This window comes from Podarcis melisellensis (assembly GCF_964234715.1).
Source record: "Podarcis melisellensis genome assembly, chromosome: 1".
In the NCBI taxonomy this organism is placed as follows: Eukaryota; Metazoa; Chordata; class Lepidosauria; order Squamata; family Lacertidae; genus Podarcis; species Podarcis melisellensis.
In genome coordinates this window covers 59,474,374-59,493,374 of record NC_138528.1, presented here as the reverse complement: position 1 = coordinate 59,493,374, position 19,001 = coordinate 59,474,374, and the positions used below count along the sequence as shown (strand labels likewise).

The following is a 19,001-nucleotide window of genomic DNA, read 5'->3' as shown; positions in this document are numbered from 1 at the left end:
AAACTCCAATTTATTTTTTGAAGTGAAGACGGACAAGTAGAAGGATGGTCATTAAAATAAAAATAGATGGGGAAAACCCAGCCAAAAGTCCATATATCACCACTACAAATACTGTATGTACAAATATATCATATATCACTGATACAAATATGGCTATGTGATGCCATAGAACATTTACTTTTACCTCTAGAACTGTAAAATGATATAGTCCTGGTAACAATGAAAGCACTGTGTCAAAAATGGAAGCGGAAGTAAACTGTGGAAGCATAATTAATTAATTAATTAAATTAATTAATTAATAAGAGACTATCTATTTCACTATAGCAGTGTTTCCCAACCTTGGGCCTCCAGATGTTTTTGGCCTACAACTCCCATCATCCCTAGCTAGCAAGACCAGTGGTCAGGGATGATGGGAATTGTAGTTCAAAAACAGCTGGAGGCCCAAGGTTGGGAAACACTGCACTATAGCTCCTTCCCTTTACGGTCTTCTCATTCAGCACCCTTTATCTGAAGACATATTTGACTAAATGCACAAATCACAAAGACTCTCCTCCCTGAAAGAGAGGGGAGTGGTTGTGGGCGGGAGCCCGAGCACTGCCCAGCAGGGGGCGTTGCCCCCTGCCTCCAGCTCACCTGGCTGGCACTCACGCCCCCCCGGTGGCCACCCAACCAGGTGCTGCGGTGGGGGCGTGTTCAGCAGCCTTTTGCTGCAGTGCCAGCCTTTCCCTGGCCTCATTCCTCATTGTCGTCCCGTCACGAGTTACCCACCCTCCACTCCCTTTTAGTTAGGGCTTAGGTCATTGGCCTTGCTATGGACCTTAGGTTGGTCGCCCTGGTTGCCCGGGGGGGCTGGTAGGAGTTTTTCCATTTGGCAATAGGCTTTTTGGTTTTTTCGCCTACCTCGTAGCAATTGTCACAACTTTTGTGGTATTGGTGGGTAGGTTAGGCATTGGAATAATGTGGTGTGGTGTGTCGAAGTGCTAGGTGTGGCCATCGCCTATGCCTTCAATTTTTAGGGGTATTCCGTTAAAGGAATCTGGCGGTCGTGTATTCTGTCCGATGCCTGCTTGGCGGGAGGGCTATGGCATGACCCGCGGTGACAGCAGGGGTGAGCCTATAGTTGGATTAGCATCAACAGGTGATGAACCCCTGGTGAATAAACCCACTTGTTTCGATCCAATGCCTAAGCCAATACCTTTTCATTGCTGTAATCAATAAAGTTGTGGCCTTTTCTAGCCCATTAACCTTATATCACGTGTCCTTGTGTCTTCATTTCACTTCGCGGGGGTCGGGCCCTCGAACCACAATACACGGTTATCAACTAAGTTGATCAAATACTTTAAACATTGCTCTATTTTTTAATTGAGTGGTAACACAAGCCATTTTGGGTACAAGTGACGGTTAAAACATTCCCACTTGAAATGTAATTACTGAAGTTCTCTTTAAACTAAAATGTAAATAGGCATTTTAATAGTATTCCAAACTGTATTTGATTTACTTCCCATTGATTGCATTATTGCCTTAGTAATTAGACATCACAGTACCCTTTCTGTGCTGAATTTCTTCCACCCTAGGTGTTACTATCTGTTTTAAGCTATAAAATGTGTTGGCATAGCATTTGGGAGAAAGTGGGTGATATTCAATGTCATACATTTTCAATTGTTCTGTCTGCACAAGCATTTCAGCTCCTCTCCTCCTGTGCAGTGTTCTGGGGTTCTTGTAACCCTCCCCCTCCACGATACAATTTTGGGGGGTGCAAGCAGGAGGAAAGGAGGAAAACCCCCTTATGTAAGCAGAAGTCCTTTTGCTGGACTTCTGCTGATGGGGCTTGTTAGGTTAATCCTGCCCAGAGAGTCTAAAACTCTATTTTTTGATTGATACATAAGTCGTATTTGCCTGGCTTTGAGAATTATAAAATGCTCTTTAATGAAAATTTACAAGCATGCCCACCCCAACCAACCAGAAAAAAATCCAAAATGGGGGGCAAAGCTAAAATGGGTGGGGGTAAACGTTTGAATGAGACTGGGCATCTTCATTGGGCACAGGATGCCGACAGAGTTGGGTAGTGAGGAAAACTGGTAGGATGGATTGGGATGGATGGATGAGTAGCACTCCATTTGTTGCAGTTCCCCATCTGCTTTTTATTAAGGGCCATTTCAAAATGATCACCATTGGGCCACCTCAGTGGTAAGAAAAGGAGTGTGATGCCGTAGATAACTCATTTATTGGCCCTTTCATAAGTTGACTGTCAATTAGGGCTAAAAGATAGAGAAAGGTAGTATTTCATTGTCAACAGAATACTCGGCTAAGAGCACTTAATTCTTTTACATGCTCATTCGGAGCTATAACCAAAGGAACATATTTTTCAGTCAGTTTGAAATGATTAATCAAGAGGTGAAAAGATCTTAGTTAATGCCAACCATTTTTTTCTCAGTCACTCATTTCCCAAGAACAGAATATAATCAAAATCATTACCAATTAAATGTGCAATTTAGCAGAATGAAGCAGGACTGTTTAGGAACAAAAATAGTACAAAACACTATTAATTCTATATTACTTGACTGTGATTATTTTTCTAAATGTCAATTAGATGTTTTTACCAAAGATTAACAGACAAGCTATTGAATATGATTTTATGCTCATAATCCAGCAGTCTATTTAATGAAAGGGGGGCTAAGAAGTAAATAAACAGGAAATGTTGCTTTTACCTCTGCACAGCACCAAAGATAACTGAATAAGTAATTGACCTTTCAAAACAAGGACTCCGATCCAGTCATCCAGAAACCAAGTGCACCTAAGAGGTTTCCAATTAATCCTCTAATTTAAGTCCTATGTCTCTTTTCTATCAAATATAGATAAAAGGTTGGAAATCACTGCAACTGAAGCAGTACCCTCTGCAGAGTGCTAAGAGGGCCAGCCTCCCTATTAAGAACTAAAGGTCAATAAAAGAAAAAAGTCTCTGTAATATCTACTTTTATTTACTTCTTGTCTTTCTCATCTATTAAGACATGGAAGAGCTGAAATGAGAATGAAAAATGATAACACTGGCAGACTTCAGGAACAAGGCTTAGTCAAAAATTCATCGGGAAGCTTCAGAAACTCTAGAAACTTTAAAACTTTGGTTAGATCAAAAAGGGATTGGCAAATCAGCAGTAAAATAGCAGAGTTGATTCAATGTAAGTAAGTGTAGAATGGTACACTATGGGGCAAATATATATGTATATATATATATATATATATAGAGAGAGAGAGAGAGAGAGAGAGAGTGTTTCACATATAAGTTCAAGAGGCCTGAATTGTTGGTGACCAACCAGGAACAGAACCTTGGGATCATGGCTCAATGAAGATATCAGCTCAGATGTGAAATGGGTAAATACCATGCGAAGGATCATTAGGAAAGGGGTTGAATATAAAACTGCCAACATCATCATGTTGTTATACAGTCATGTGGCATGACTGCACTTGGAATACTGTATACTGTTCTGGTCATCTAACCCCAAAAAAGGAAGTTGTAGAGCTGGAAAAGGTTCAGAAAAGGGCAACCCAAGTGATCAAGGTGTTGGAGAAACTCCCTATGAGGAAAAGTTACAACTGTAAGACCCTCCTGGGGAACTGGCACACAGACCGTCCCTTGATCCATGCATTTCATGAGGAACAGGGCCAACTATGAGTAGCAACTGCCACCACAATCAAGAAGCAATCAATAATTTTGACTTAATTGACATTTTAGCCCTTGTTACAAGTTTCCACTCCTTTCCTCCAGGCAATTCCAGTCCTAATCCCCACACACAGGGTCACAAAAACAAGGCCTTCTGCCTGTACTTGCACTTTACTGTGGTTCTCCACTGACATGGCTGCGGTAAATGCTCTCTGTTTAGTGTGGTCCCAGCAATCCTGGTGGGTTGGACTTCTGAGCAGGCTCCCAGCAGCACCCTTCTGCAGGCTCTGAGACCTGAGGAGACATATGTCCAGCTGCCTTCTGGTTGGCAGTCTTCTGAGCCCAAGGGTCACAGCTAGTGGGGTAATTCCCCAGTTGCTTCCCCCCTTCCCCAAAGGACAAGGTGGCAGGTGATGCCTTTTCCCAAGACTCCATGTCCCTTCCTGGAGACAGAGATAGCTGTAGCAGAGCTACAAGCTTCTTCGTGTTGCTGTTTTTCTTTTGCTTGTCTATCAGTCAACTCCCTCTGACTGCTGTCTCTAGGCTGCTTAACCTCAGGAACTCCAAGAGCTCCTCATTAGTCTTAGCTGGTGGTAGCTGTTCCTTGCTCTACTCCTATGTTGGTTGGTTTGACTGTGGTGTAGAAGGCTGGAGCCTTCTTGAAGGGACAGTCACAGCATGGCCACTGTGCCCAAGACTCTCCACAACATTTGGGGCCTTTTAGTTTAAAGAAAATGAGAGGGGAGAGGAGGGGAGAGGAGCATAAAATTATGCACAGTATGGAGAAAGATGTTTCCCTCCCTCTCTTATTACAGTAAAACTCTGAGGCACCTAATGAACCATCTTGGAAATTCAGGACAGCCAAAAGAAAGTCCTCCTTCACACAATGCAGTTAAAACTGTGGAATTTGCTCATACAAGATGCAGTGATGACCAGCAACACAGATGGATTTCTGTTTTTAAGATTTTTCCACTGGAGAAGAATGAAAAACTAGTTTTGAAATTAAAATCCATTCTCACAAGTGAGGCCGCAAACACAAAGTCGGGATTCAGCTCCTATGATGCACATTGCAGCACACAATTCCCCGATTTACATTCTTAGAAGTCTAAACAAGTTAGGAGACAATATAGCAGGGTGTACAGCAGTTTTGATTCATTTATTAAATTGTAATTTTGTTCTGACATGGATACCAAAACCTGAGTTTCAGAACACTTCTCCAGAATATATTGAGTAACAATGCATATGTGGCTAAGAATCTTTCATAATTTGTCTGTCTGGATACTACTGATATCCTACTGTGCAATATCGGGAGGGGAACAGACAATTGTTATGAAAAAAGCAGCATGAGATGTATCCCTTAGGGACAAATAGAGAATTAGGGCAGACAGACTATGTAGGGAACCCTACAGTAGTCTACAAGTCAATTGATTCAGGAGACATGGATGCAGCATCCAGCAGTTACTGCAGTGGGAGAATATGTAATTAGAGGAAAGGAGAGCAGAAGCCACCCAAGCTGCTGGTGCCTTCAAAGGCATCCGTGATACAGTCTGAAACTCTGTGATCCACGGAGGATGGACTGCAGATCAGAGGCAAGCACACCACTTGGACAGAGATATGTGCAATAGCACTGTCAGCAACCTACACTCAAGGAGAGCTGAGGACTGATGCCTGTTCAAGACACAGATAACATGTCTGGATAGAAAAGAAAATGTGCTTTCTACAACTTGAAGAGGATGGGAACATAGTGAAATTATTCTAAGTGGCTGAGTCGGAATCATGCTAGATTCCCAAATGGGTTAGAGATAGCCAATTTGAGAGAATAGGGAACAACAGATATAGAAACAGATACATAGATATGCATGCATATAACAAAACAACCAGGGGAAATCTGAGAGGAAAAGAGTTTTAATTAAATCTCTGGTAACAAGCATTTCAAAATGATTATTAAAAGCTTATAGTCATGAACATGTTATTTGAAGGATACCTGAAAAATACCACCCTCCATTTTATGAATAATCTGGTATGTTTTAAAACCTTGCAATCTGAAATGCAGGCATAGGACCTGCACTGGGTGTTTAAACCTTCCCCTGTGCTATTTTACAAACTACACAGAGCAGGGGCAGGGAATTATGTATGGGGGATAAATGTGTTCTTTTCGCATGCAAAGCTACCTAACTTGCACATAATGAACAAATACCCCTGCACAGCTAACCTGTGAAATTTGAACTTTTCCACATGTTGGGATGCATACAAAAATCATGCACTGAAGTGTGTACAAACATGAATGTATCAGTAAAAATAAAATAGAAGAAATAAATGGGGGAAATTGCTTGTAAAATTTGAATATTTAAATAAAATGAATTAAAAATGAATTTATTGGAGGAAATGTGACTGCAAAAGTATGGTTGCCATTTGGGAGGAAGGGCGGTCTGAATCCCCCACCACCCAGAGGGCATCCTGTGCTCTGCTTGGGGTGAATAGCCAGCTGGCCTCTTGCTAGGGTATGGGAAGAGCTGGGGTGGGTTTTACCAGGTCTCACAAAAGGTGTGTGCCTCTAGCCTGCATTTATTTGCACCAGGCTTCTTGCTGCAGTGCTGCAGCCTTTAAGGCAGGATCCACATTTCCCCCTTTCCATTTACCCTTGCTTGAAGGAGTGGAAGAGCAGAGGCTGTGGCCACAACCGATACCAGGCTTTGCTGTTCCAGTGACATCAATGGAGAGGAGAGCAAGACGACAGAAGAGAGTGGTCAATACATGTGCCTAAAAGGAGGGCTGCTATATAAAGGTCAGGGGTGTGGGGCCAAAAGACAGCAGACTTCAGCAATCGTTTGGCGGGAAGAAAGAAATAGCCTTGTGGGGGCTGAATATGGATCCCTGCCTGCCGAAAATCAGTCAAGGAGGGGAAGAAAAGTAGTAGAAAGAAAATGTTTAGTTTTGTTAAAAATATTAATGCATTAGTGGGAGCAGCCTTTCCAGGAGGAAGGGAGCTACCATAAGGCAACAGAATTTATAAGGAGAGTAAGAAAGACGGAAAGGGTTGAACTTATTGTTAGGAGTAGGAAATGCAGGAGTGAACAGCGAGATGACTGCTTCGTAGAGGCAGGAGCAAGAAACTGATCAAAGCCACCTTCCTTTTTGCCTCTGCCTTTGTCACCAGAACGGAATCGGAGCCCAACCCAGTGACTGCGTAATGCCTGAAATAAGTTGAATTTTCATGCAGACTTTTAAAGGGAAAAAGTATGCAGACAGACACAAAAATGGAAGTGAACTGAAGAATGGAAAATAAAGGTGTAATATAAATATATCCATCCATGATGATGAGTACACTGATCAGTATGTAATTAATTTCTTATTGCAACAAATTGATAATAGGTGGCAGTTCACTACTCTCTCTTTTTCTCTCATTCATTCTTTAGGTTTCCCACTTAACAACATGCCACTGCTGGAAAAATAAATGGAGTTGAGTAGACCATTGTTCTACTGTAGAATGCCATTTCTTAAATTCTACCATTTATTTCATATGTATGTATTTATATGTATTTGTTTCATATGTAAGCTACGTTTGATAAAAAGTGAAGGCTTTCAGTATTGAAAATGAATGTTTGCAAACATGTATTTTTTTAAAAAATATTTTTTATTGAGTTTTCACATTTTATAGACATACACACACACAAACACAAAACACAAAACAAAACATATATAATGTTCATTACCCTCTTTCCTTGACTTCCCCACATCTCTCCTTCCCCCATTCCAATTTCAATAGTTAATTCAGCAAGTTATTTCCTCTTCTCTCTATTATATTTTTGTCCTCTGTTCTTAATATTTAACATCTCTTGTTGGGCTCCAGTTTACTTATCCTATTTTTACACATTAGCTCCTTTCTCTAAGGTCGTCCTACCCTCTCTCCCACGAAATCCTCCCTTTTTATTAAACAATCCATATCAAAATTAAAAAGAACAAAAATCATAAATTTTTACTATTCTACTCTCCCCCTCCCTCCCTGGCCCGGTTTCTGTCCCTTCCCATATCACTATTCTAAAAGAACAGTTTCAGCCCGGATTTCTCACATCCGAGGCTCTCAAGCCCCAGTTAGTCTTTCTCCATCTGTTTTGTTGCTTATTGGCCTTCAGTTCTCGAAGGAGTTGTGTCCCAAGTTCCATCTTCTTTCCTTCCACCAAAGTCAGTAGCAATTGCTGCCAAGGATCTGCCAATCTCCCATGTTCAATCTTAAAGAAAAGGTCCCAATCGTGCTTGTTCTTTCCTTCCGCCGAATCAGTCAATAGCAATTGCTGCCATGGATCTGCCAGTCTCCCGTATTCGAACTTGAGGAAGAAGTCCCAATCATGTTTATTTGTTTTTTTGTATTCCAGTATTCCAGATATTCCAGGGGCTTCTTCCTTTGTCCTTCTCTCCTTTTGCAGATTTACGGTCCACTGGTCCTCTTCTTCAGTTCCTTTGTTTCCTAAAGCTGCAGACTTTTGGTTGGTGCTTTCCATCTGAACATCCTCTCCTTCTTCTTCTTCTTCTTTTCCCCCCATTTCCAAAGCTGTCTCTTCTTTTCCGGCTGCCAGGTTTTTTTCCAACTTTGTATCGTCAGCAGAGTTGCTCAATTTCAGATTCAAGGTCACAAGTTGTTTGCTCATATCTGCAGTCTGCTCTTGTAAAGTTCCCACGAGAAAAAACATCCTTTCTATCTCTGCCCATAATTTTCCTTCTGCAGCCATTGCAGTATCCTTTGTTCCCTCCAGGGGGATTGCCAGTCTAATAGTTCTTTTCCAGCAATTCGTTACTTTGTTGTTCAAAATACTTTGTTTCCAATCAGTTCAGATACAATATGTCACCTTTAATCCAAAGAGAAATTTCTAAATATCACAGTTCCAGCCTCTAATCGTCCGTTTAACAGCTCTTTTGACAGCTGTCAAACTTTCTCTTTTTTTTTTCTCAGGCTCACACGCAGGACACTCCCGGGTCCAGAATGGGGGGGGATTACACAAAAGCTTCTAATATTCCTCTTTCCTCTCCAGCACAATAACTTTTAATCCATTTCGTGCAAGTTGTTTTTCTAAACACAAAAGTCTTTCCCCCTTAGTGCTCCTCTCCTTGCTTGAATCTTTTTGTGGGGGGGGGGGGAGTGTGGACTTCCTTTTAGCACATCCCCCGGTCGTACTCCAATCAAAGGTAAAATTTTAGTGTCGAATTTTCATTTTACTCACGGGTTCTTTGTTTCAGTCCAAATTTCAGGAAGGAAGACAGCGCTCTCCGGCCATGGCTCGCGGCTTCGCTCCGCCGAGGTAGCGATGGACTCTCAGCACCGCGCCGCACCCCAGTCCACTCCGCAGCCTTTAAAAAGGCTCTTCGCGGGTCGGGGAGGGCATTTAAGGTGCCCACCGAGTCACCAAGTCCGCAGGCTTCAGCGCCTGCGGTTTTTGAGGGTCCCCGTGTCGCCGGCACGGCAAGACCCGTCCTCTGCGGAGCCGATTCCCTCCGGAGCTCGGAGGGAATCCGCCATTACCGGATCGCGCTATCCCGGAAGTCTGAAAATGAATGTTTGCAAACATGTAATCCCAATTCTATGTTTGCTAAATTAGGGTGTTTCTGTGGTGGGGCACTTGCAAGAAAGGATCACTTGTGTATGGGAAAGGTACTTAACCTGTCCCAAACCCAATGATTATCCCATGTAAACACCCCTACTATTCCAATTACATTTTTATGAAATATCAGTGTAACGAATGGCATGGTTTGCATGGGCCTAAAAGATGACCTGTGGTCAGCATGTCCACAACTCAGAAACATCAGTGCCTCGATAGAAAGTGCTTTCTGCAGCCTGAGAGAGAACCTACTGAAATATTTTCCAGTGGATAATTCTGAACCATGCTAGAATCCTATCTGTGTAAAAGGTTGATAGTTCACTGTGAACATGAAGGACTAAACATTTTTTCTGCCTTATTTTTAATTAAAACCTCTGGGAAAAGGCAGCTATCCAAAAATATTTTTGATGTGAACTTGTTTGTTTTTCTGAACCACTCAGAGAAGTTCCGTTATGGGGTAGCTATATAACCTTAGTTAATGAATTAATAAATAAATATGAGCACTCTGCTTAAAGTACGGTTCCGTCTATTAGCAAACCCAAATACAGTGGTACCTTGGGTTACATACACTTCAGGTTACATATGCTTCAGGTTACGGACTCCACTAACCCAGAAATAGTACCTCGGGTTAAGAACTTTGCTTCAGGATGAGAACAGAAATTGCTGCTGGCGGCGCAGCAGCAGCAGGAGGCCCCATTAGCCAAAGTGGTCTTCAGGTTAAGAACAGTTTCAGGTTAAGAACGGACCTCCGGAACGAATTAAGTACTTAAACCGAGGTACCACTGTAGTCCAGTGCCTATCAGCTTGAAAATGAAACAGGGCCAATAGAACATATCAGCTTCAGGTACAGAAGACTGATTGCCGTCGATCCAACAGAAAGATGGAAGACTCTGACACAGTGTCCTACCTTCCTCACTACGTAATTATAAAAAGTTTGTGTTTGAGACTAGCAGCCCTCTAATGCAGTAGTTTTGAACCCCTAGCCACCATGCTGAATCAGGCCAACAGAATGTTTTCTCAAGGGCTCTAGCCCTTCCTCCAAGGTCCAACCATTCTTTTAAGAAAGCAGATGTTCAGCCTATCTTCAGTGTAATTCAGCTGGCGAGTCACAGCAGGCACTCTTGGTTCTCAGGAACCCCCCCCCTTTCCCATGTGTGTATGTGTGTGTAAGAAGCGTGTGCGTTTAGAAATACAAAATAGTGAACCCAGGAGACAGAAAACAGGTTTGGAGAAGGGAGGGGACCTGAAGAAAAAGACATCTGGTATGATCGCTCCCCATCACCTGCCTCTGTGCAAATGCAACGTGTGAGGAGGGTAGCCTTGAAGTTTATTAAAAGTGCAAGGCTTCTTAAAGGGCAATACCATTGCTGCAGTATAGAAGATCTGGGGTGGTTAATGGGGAGGAGAAAGAGGATGGGTGGATAGATGGAGGCGCACAAGACTGCTTATTATCATTGCTATTAGTATTATTATTGATTCAGCACATTCTGAACTAGGATACAATTACTTTCAGATCAGCTGAAGAGACAGGAAACCTTGGATCTCAAAAGAAGCAGTATGAAACACGACTTCTATTTCAATTCCTGTGAAACAATGGAATGAAATTCAGACCATTATCACAGCAATATTTATACTAATTATCTCTAGCTCTAGCTGTCTCTATGACCACTTATGAATACATTTGTGTGTTTTAAGTAAATGTGGCATGAGAGCAGTACCATGCTAAAGACTGCTCTCAAATGAATCCCTAATATAGCAGCAAAAAGGGAGCATTTTCACAGCAACTTCCTATGTTATTGGTTCTAGGTGAAAAGCAAATAAAAATCCCAAAGTATGTGTATTTGGGGCTGTAACACAACATCTGGCCCAATGGATGAATTTTAAACACTCCAGGACAGCAAGACATAATGGAGAATTTATATTTGATGTCCCGATGATACTGCAATTTATTATTTCTCTCTTCTCTCGCACCCACCATCTGTTAAATAGAACTGTGGTCTTTCTAGATACAGAAGAACCTTGCATACAAAGACATAACAGGCCCTGATGCATACATTCACAATAAAATGGTGCTGAAATAGCATGGTGGAATAACAGGAATGCTTGAGCATTTGGAACCCCAGTTTACCTGAAGGAGCATCTCCAACCCCACCATTCTGCCCGGACACTGAGGTCCAATGCCGAGGGCCTTCTGGCAGTTCCCTCGCTGCGAAAAGCAAAGTTACAGGGAACCAGGCAGAGGGCCTTCTCGGTAGTGGCATCCGCCCTGTGGAATGCCCTCCCACCAGATTTCAAAGAGAACAACAACTACCAGACTTTTAGAAGACATCTGAAGGCAGCCCTGTTTAGGGAAGCTTTTAATGTTTGATGGACTACTGTATTTTAATATTTTGTTGGAAGCCACCCAGAATGGCTGGGGAAACCCAGCGAGATGGGCAGGGTATAAATAATATATTATTATTATTATTATTATTATCATCATCATCATCACCACCACCATCACCATCATCATCATGTGAATCAGTCTATTTATAAAATAAGTGCAGTCATGTTGGCTCATTAGATAAAAAAAATTAACCTTTATTGGGGCTAACCAAAGCTTTACAAAATAGTCAGCAGTCTTTGTAGTTGTCTTCTTCAGGTCAGATATCATGTAAACAAAAACAGGAAAAGGTCCATATGTATGTTTTGGAACATGCAATTTCAGATTACAGTAGAAACTTTGTTTTCATGATTCACAAGATGATATATGGGATGGGATCACTGTCCTTTCACATGGGTTGATTCACAGAATCATTGAATCACAAAATGGCAGAGTTGGAAGAGACCCTGAGGATCATCTAATACAATCCGTCTGCAATACAGGAATATGTAGCTGTCCCATATGAGGATCAAACCTGCAACCCTAGCATTGTCAGCACCACACTCTAACCGACTGAGCTATCCAGGAAGATTGAGCCAGAAATACTGTAATAAATAAATAATATTGTAATTTGAGATTTGTTTCTTATAGCTCAATGCTAGCCCTCTTCATCCATGCATGTATGGGGAAGAATACTAGTAGCTTTTCAGACCAGCTAAGCAGAGCTGATACCCACAAATCTCTTTCTGCTGAACACTCCTTAGTCTTATCTCCCTGTTCCAGCAATATATTTTAACAGCTTGTCAAGGGTGTCATCTCTTCTCCATTTCAAATATAGATGGATGGAAGCCAGCTCAAGAATAATTCTAAAGAAAGCACTTTTTAAAAATGGAAAAGATCCATGAAGGCCAAGCTCATAAACAGTAATGCCATAAATAGAGAAAACCAAAAAATAGTACAAGCCAAAGTGAATGCCAGTTTATCACATTAATATATGTACAATACAAAACATTCAGAAGTCTTCCTAGAAAACAGAACCATATAGAGAGGGGAGAGCAAAAAGGAAAGGGGGGGCAGGAAGACAGATATTCAGCCAGGACAATTTAAGGCTGTTCTTCAGGAGTGACAGAAGCAGCAGCAGATTACATCTCTCCTCATCCCCAAACAGCACAGGACAACACACATTCTGCCCATTATCTGATATTCTACCTTTGGACATTACCTAGAGCAGCCATGGCCAAACTTGGCTTTCCAGCTGTTTTGGAACTACAACTCCCATCATCCCTAGCTAATGGGAATTGTAGTCCCAAAACAGCTGGAGGGCCAAGTTTGGTCATGCCTGACCTGGAGGAATGGTGTCCTATTCTGGTGATGAGTGGAAGCCTTCAAAGCAAGAGGGGATTCTGGGGGAGAGGGTGAAGAACCCAACGTTGTAGTGTCAGTCTATCAGGTCATCAAGACAGCATATCAAACTGGAGTTATAGGACCTTTGATATTTCCAGGCAGAAAACTCTGACATGGTGTATTGCTCAGGTGAGATGCAAGATCCCTCCTTGGGCCGAAAGCCTTATAGTGTAGCCCTTGGGCTTGGAACCTATCACAGTCAATTCCCATTCTATGTCTTGCCTTTGCTTGTGAGCAGGTATAGTTTAGCATGAAGCCCATGGTCTAAAAAGAGGGCCAATTCTCATGGAGTGCTGTCTCCAGGGGATCTAATGTAGATCTCTCTAGCTCAATCTCGGGGTCCAGCTTGGTGTTAGTGGTCCTCCTGATCCAGCTAGCTTCTCCTTCGCCATGTCAGAGGACTAGCTAGTGCCCTGTGATCATGGTCATGAAAGCACGAGTTATTCATGCTTCTTTTTCCAAACATGTCCAGCGAATGTCTTAAGCACCCCAAAGTGCTAGAGAATGAAGATAAGAGATGATACATTTCAGACCTCCTTGTACTTTTAGTCCTGTGCTGGTGCCTTATCTCTTTTTCTTTCAAAACAACAATTTTAATCCAAGTTTGAAAGTTTAAAAAATGACTTTAATCCAAAACATGGAATTTTACAACACCAAAAGCTTTGGGTCCCTTTAGGGATGTCTCATTGTTGTTTTAAGCTGCAGGCTAAGAAATTAACAATGACAACTTTTAATCAATTAAATTGAGACCGGACAAAGAAGATTCACAATGGGAGAAAAAAAATCTATTATTTTCGAGGCACTTGCCTCAACCAAACCAGGCTTAGGTACAACAAAAACTGAGTCTTTCTAAATTCACTGCACTCCTCATGCATTAACATTGACACCAAGTGAGGCCTTTCTATTTCGTTATCAACAATAGGTCTCAAAAAGCCATTTATGAAACTCAACAGTTTCCGATCAAGACAAGGGAAACAAACAAATACATGTTTCATTACATGTTTCATTACATGCTTGAAACTTCAGCACTGAAGGATCATGATGGATGGTATTCCTATGCATGTTCAGCAACGCAAACAATTTCTGAATGGCAAGTGAGCTAGCTTGTCCACGGAAACCCAGGAAAGGGAGAGACATTGACAAAATTTTCTTGCATGTAATAAACAGGGTTGCTTTGTAATGAGTATCCACAGGAGCACCCCAGCCACAGAGACAGGTTTTTCACCAATTAATACTATGGGGTAAACAGTATTTGCAGCATCACACCTCACAAGATGCTATCTACAGTCACAACATCTTATTGATTTATGTTTAAAATGTACCGGTATATTCTGCTCTTGAACGGAATACCTCAGAGCAGTCCACGTCATTAAAAGAAGGCCATAAAACTACTTCTAAAAAGCCTACTATCTCTAGATACAGTGATACATGGGTCACATTTTTACCTCAGTCGAAAGGCATGATGAAAACAATCTTTGCTTGTTGCCTAAATATACTATTATCAACTGTTCTCAATTTGTGACACAGATTATTCATGTCTGGAACAACATACTTGCCATCAGCCTAAGCAGCAGTATTACTGGAATTTATATATTGCAAAGACAATCACAAACAGAAGGGTGACATTTTAACATGCTAGGAAGTCAGTCAGTCACTTGGGAACTTCACAATGAAGTTTCCATCTGTCTGGGTCATCTGAACTTTCTACATATAGAATCAAATGAGGATATTATCATTTATACTACCATGAAGATTGAACTTGATAATGAGATGCTCTGTTCTGCTTTTGTTTTAACAGCACATTTCTCACCAGACCACAATGAAGTTACTTTGCGGAACACATTATTTACCTTCACAATAGGCAGAATCCCCTTGGACGGAGACATAACCACTTTTGCATTCACAAGTAGCTCGCGTGTTCCAGTTCCTGCACTCTGAGTTTTCACCACATCTGTGACCTTGTGCACAAAAATTATGACCTGCAAAATAAAGCACATTCAACAATGTATCAGAGTAAGCGAAAACAATAAAAAGCTTAATCCTAAATCAGCAATTATACTTTTCAATTTAGATAGGAATCCTAGCAGTAATACAATATCATTTAACTTCCACGCTAACATAATGTACTTTACCCTTTCATAGAATTTTAGAATTGGAGGGAACCACAAGGGTCATCTAGTCCAACCCTCCGCAAGTCAAGGCAGGAATATTTTGCCCAACATGGGGATTGAACCCACAACTCTTATGATTAAAAGTGTCATGCTCTACAGACTGAACTATCAAGGGCCTCACACTATCAAGGGCCTGTGTGTCTATATTTACACTGATCTTCTACTGAAACCAATCACACCACTTTTAAGAATGCTGTCATAACAGATGCAAAATTCCATAGCATGAGAATCTTCTGTTAAGGGACACATTTTCTTAATGGTACTCCACTGAGAGGCCAGATGCTGTAGCGGGGCACAGCCAGAGCTAGCAATGATGAGAGCTTGAAACAAAAGTGTTCTGGATTAATTAATCTTAAATAAAGAACACCCTGCTTAACTTTTCATCAATAGATTAGAATGGAACCCCTGTGCAAGGACTTCCACTCGAGAAATAGGATGTTCCATCCTCTCCTCCACCCACATACTCCTACCCTTGAAATTGGCTTGGGGGGGGGGCCGTTTCATGCCGGGGAAACATGGTGCAAAAAGAGCTTTTAAGCTCTCTGCCTTGCCTGCATTTAACGTGCAGATTTTCAACCAGCCAGCCTTCAATCACATATGGTTGAAATCACACAAGTTAAATGTGCACACAATGTGATTTATACTAATATAACAGGTCAGGACACGCTGTTCCAGAATGCAAGGGGAAGCAATTCCTGAATACTTTTGTGCCCTACACACAAACATAGAAGCCTACGAACTGATTCTCAAAGAGATGTTGGAGAGATGGGGGCGGACTTCTGTTCCCCAATGCATACAACCAGGAAAAAGCTTTTTAAAAAAAATAAAATAAAACCAACAATGTATATTTATCAGATAAAATGCTGCTCCTTCAAATTATTCTGAAACCACACAGAAATGGGAAGACAAACACTTTCAAAAGCCAGCAAAAATATGGGGGAAACCACCAGGAAAGAAGGCATTGTGAAGCAAATCTTCAAGATGCATTGGGGGTGCATAAAATATGGTCGATTCAACATCCATGATCCTCTACAGCTACCTGTGTAATTATTTTTATACTAATTTATTATCCACCCTTCACTCTAAAGTCTCAGGGCAGGTTGCAACAACTATAACACAGTATTATAATCAAAGCTAAAAACAAAGCTAAAACAATTTGCAATCACAAGAACAGAGTGGGTCCTAAAAAGACAGCCTACATTACAATTCCATCTTTCAATCTTTGTTTCTGTGTAAAGGGACCAATAGTTAAACAATTAAGGATTTCAATAATATTTTTCAAACTGAAGAAAATGCTTATGTGAACTTAACCTACAGTGTTACTGGCTGATCTCACACTAATAGTATACCAACCGCTCCAATTTTGCTCCAACAAGTCAAGCTCAAAGGAAATGGTGACAGACAGCACAACAAATATGTTAATCGTTATATTGAATCAAAGTCTTATTTAGATGACAGTGAGGTGAAAGTGACTTAACATCAAAACAAAAAGCACTGTGAAATATTACAGTAATGCTGCATGTCATTCTAAAATAATGCCAACCTTTTTTTAAAAAAACTGTCTGTTTCATTCATGTGCAGGGTGAGCTTTCCCCAGTGGCGTAGCGTGGGGGGTGCAGGGGGGGGGCCGGCCGCACCGGGCGCAACATCTGGGGGTTAGGGTTAGGGGGTGCAAATCCACGGGTTAGGGGTGTAAATTACTTGCCTTGCCCTGGGTGCTGACAACCCACGCTACGCCACTGGCTTTCCCCCCTATTAACTTGGTTTTAAGAACTCTAGTCTGTTATTTCTTTTTAAAAAATATTCCAGTGAAATCTTTTTCAATGCAGCTTAGCTGTCAGAAAGTATGAATTCTTAGAATCTAAGAACTCCATATAGGGGAATTGTGAATCACCTTCAAGATTTACCTTTTTTAAACAAAAATAATGGATAGAATTACACTTTGCATTATGATTTCCAAAGAAAGATTTACATGAAATGAACTTCACACATCCCAGGCTGTATATTTTCACACTCCATTGCTGAGAATCCAAGTATTTGGTACAGTTTCCACCATATTATTTGCTGAAGTTATCCATGAAGAGTTTTCAGGACCAATTTTTAAGCCATTTCTTTCTCTCTTTTCCGTCAAACCCAAGGAAACAGTGGAAGCTATAAACCAGTGTCAGAGAGCAGTGATAGACTGGATGAAGGCCTCCTTTTGGAGGAAGGGCAAGATATACGTTTAAGAAATAATGATGACAGTAATAACTAATCCAAACCACATGGGATTTTCGTTGATTGAGAAGACTGATTACTGCCTAGAAAAGTATGCCAGCTGCACACTTTCCTAGGCAGTATGAAACTGACTACCATTGTTTATGCTCTGGTAGCACACACATTAGCTGTAGATTGCTCAGAAATGACAACTGGTCCAGAATGCAGCATTAGGGTGTTATTAGGGATGGGCCACTCTGAGTGTGTTAATTCAATTTTGCATTGACTTCATTGACCCAATTCAAGGTGCTGGTTTTGACCTTTAAAGTCCTACATAGTCTGAAGCCAAGATGCCTGAAGCACTGCTTCTTCCTATCTGAGCCTGCCCAAACGTAAGTTCTCCAGAGGCCCTGCTGCATGCTCTTCTACCACATTATTTTGTATGATGTCACTCGGTTACCCGCTGAAATGAAAGCTAGAAATCCTTCAATAGAAAGAGAACACACTTCTTGCATGTATCAGAGCAGCCATGCAGATTGCTGGAGAGGCGTGATGAGTTCTAAATGTCACAGAATACTACATTATTGGCAGTGCTATTTTTCTAGAAAAAGAGGTGCTGGAACTCACCATGAGCACCTCCCTCATTCTCTCAGAATAGCAATGATGCCCACCTGAGAGGTGCCGGAACTGAGTTCCAGTGAGTTCTGGCTGGGGGAAAAAGCCCTGGTTATCAGTAAGCACTGTTCCTCATATCCAACTCTCTTGTGGCTACTCTGCTGCCAAAAATTATATTATAAGGTGCTCGAGACAGTTTAGAAAGCTTATGCATGTACACAGATGGCACTGCATAAATAATAAATGGTCTTACTTTTTTAAATGATTCCATTTGGGTGCCACTTGATTTATACTAATGCTTTCTAAATTTTGTGAATGCTAATAAAGAATATATTTAGCTCACTATCTGAGTAGTTAATACAATTAGTGTGGGCCAGTTGTCTGGGGTGAAAACAACACAATCTACATGTGTCTACTCTCTGGTGATTTAGAATTTCAAATCCTAATGTCCTGTGGAAATTATGATGATATTGAATAGTTTCCACGGAGACTGGAACTGAAATCTAGTGAAAGTTAATCATGACCAAGTCTCATTGAAAAAAAGGATACTTAAGTTAGCCATGTCCACTAGTTTCAATATTCCATAATTATGACTAGCTTTGGCTAGATTAGAACATAATAAAACAATGTCCCCTTCTGAATTTTAGATCTGACACATTCATTTTATTTTTTTCATATGGCCTACTGTTAGAAATTAAGGGGTTATATGATCTTTATATGACTACTTCTCATTTCAGTCCAGCATAGATGACAAGGCAATAGAGCATTAGCTACTACAACAAACCATTTAGAACAAATGTGCAAAACATTCCCCATACACATAGATGTATGTAATAAATGCATGTAGTACGTTAACAACATTTGAAAAAGAAATAGACTTCCAAAAGGGAATCACATTGAAAAAAGCATATACTCTAGATCTTTGACAAATGAGGTGACCTCTATTCCTTCTTCAAACATTTCAGGTGAATACTCTTCCAGCATTTAGAACAATTTTTCTACCC

The 19,001-nt window shown here is 41.1% G+C and overlaps 1 protein-coding gene across 4 annotated transcripts in view; it reads right to left on the bottom strand.

Annotated features, from left to right (window-relative positions):
• Window positions 1-19,001, bottom strand: part of NELL1 (neural EGFL like 1) — a 379,806-nt gene that overhangs the window by 224,828 nt on the left and 135,977 nt on the right. For all 4 annotated transcript variants that reach the window (XM_081882839.1, XM_081882838.1, XM_081882841.1 and 1 more), the window contains exon 12: window positions 14,866-14,994. In XM_081882839.1, the coding sequence (XP_081738965.1) occupies window positions 14,866-14,994 (129 nt within the window). The remainder of the gene's footprint in view (window positions 1-14,865; window positions 14,995-19,001) is intronic.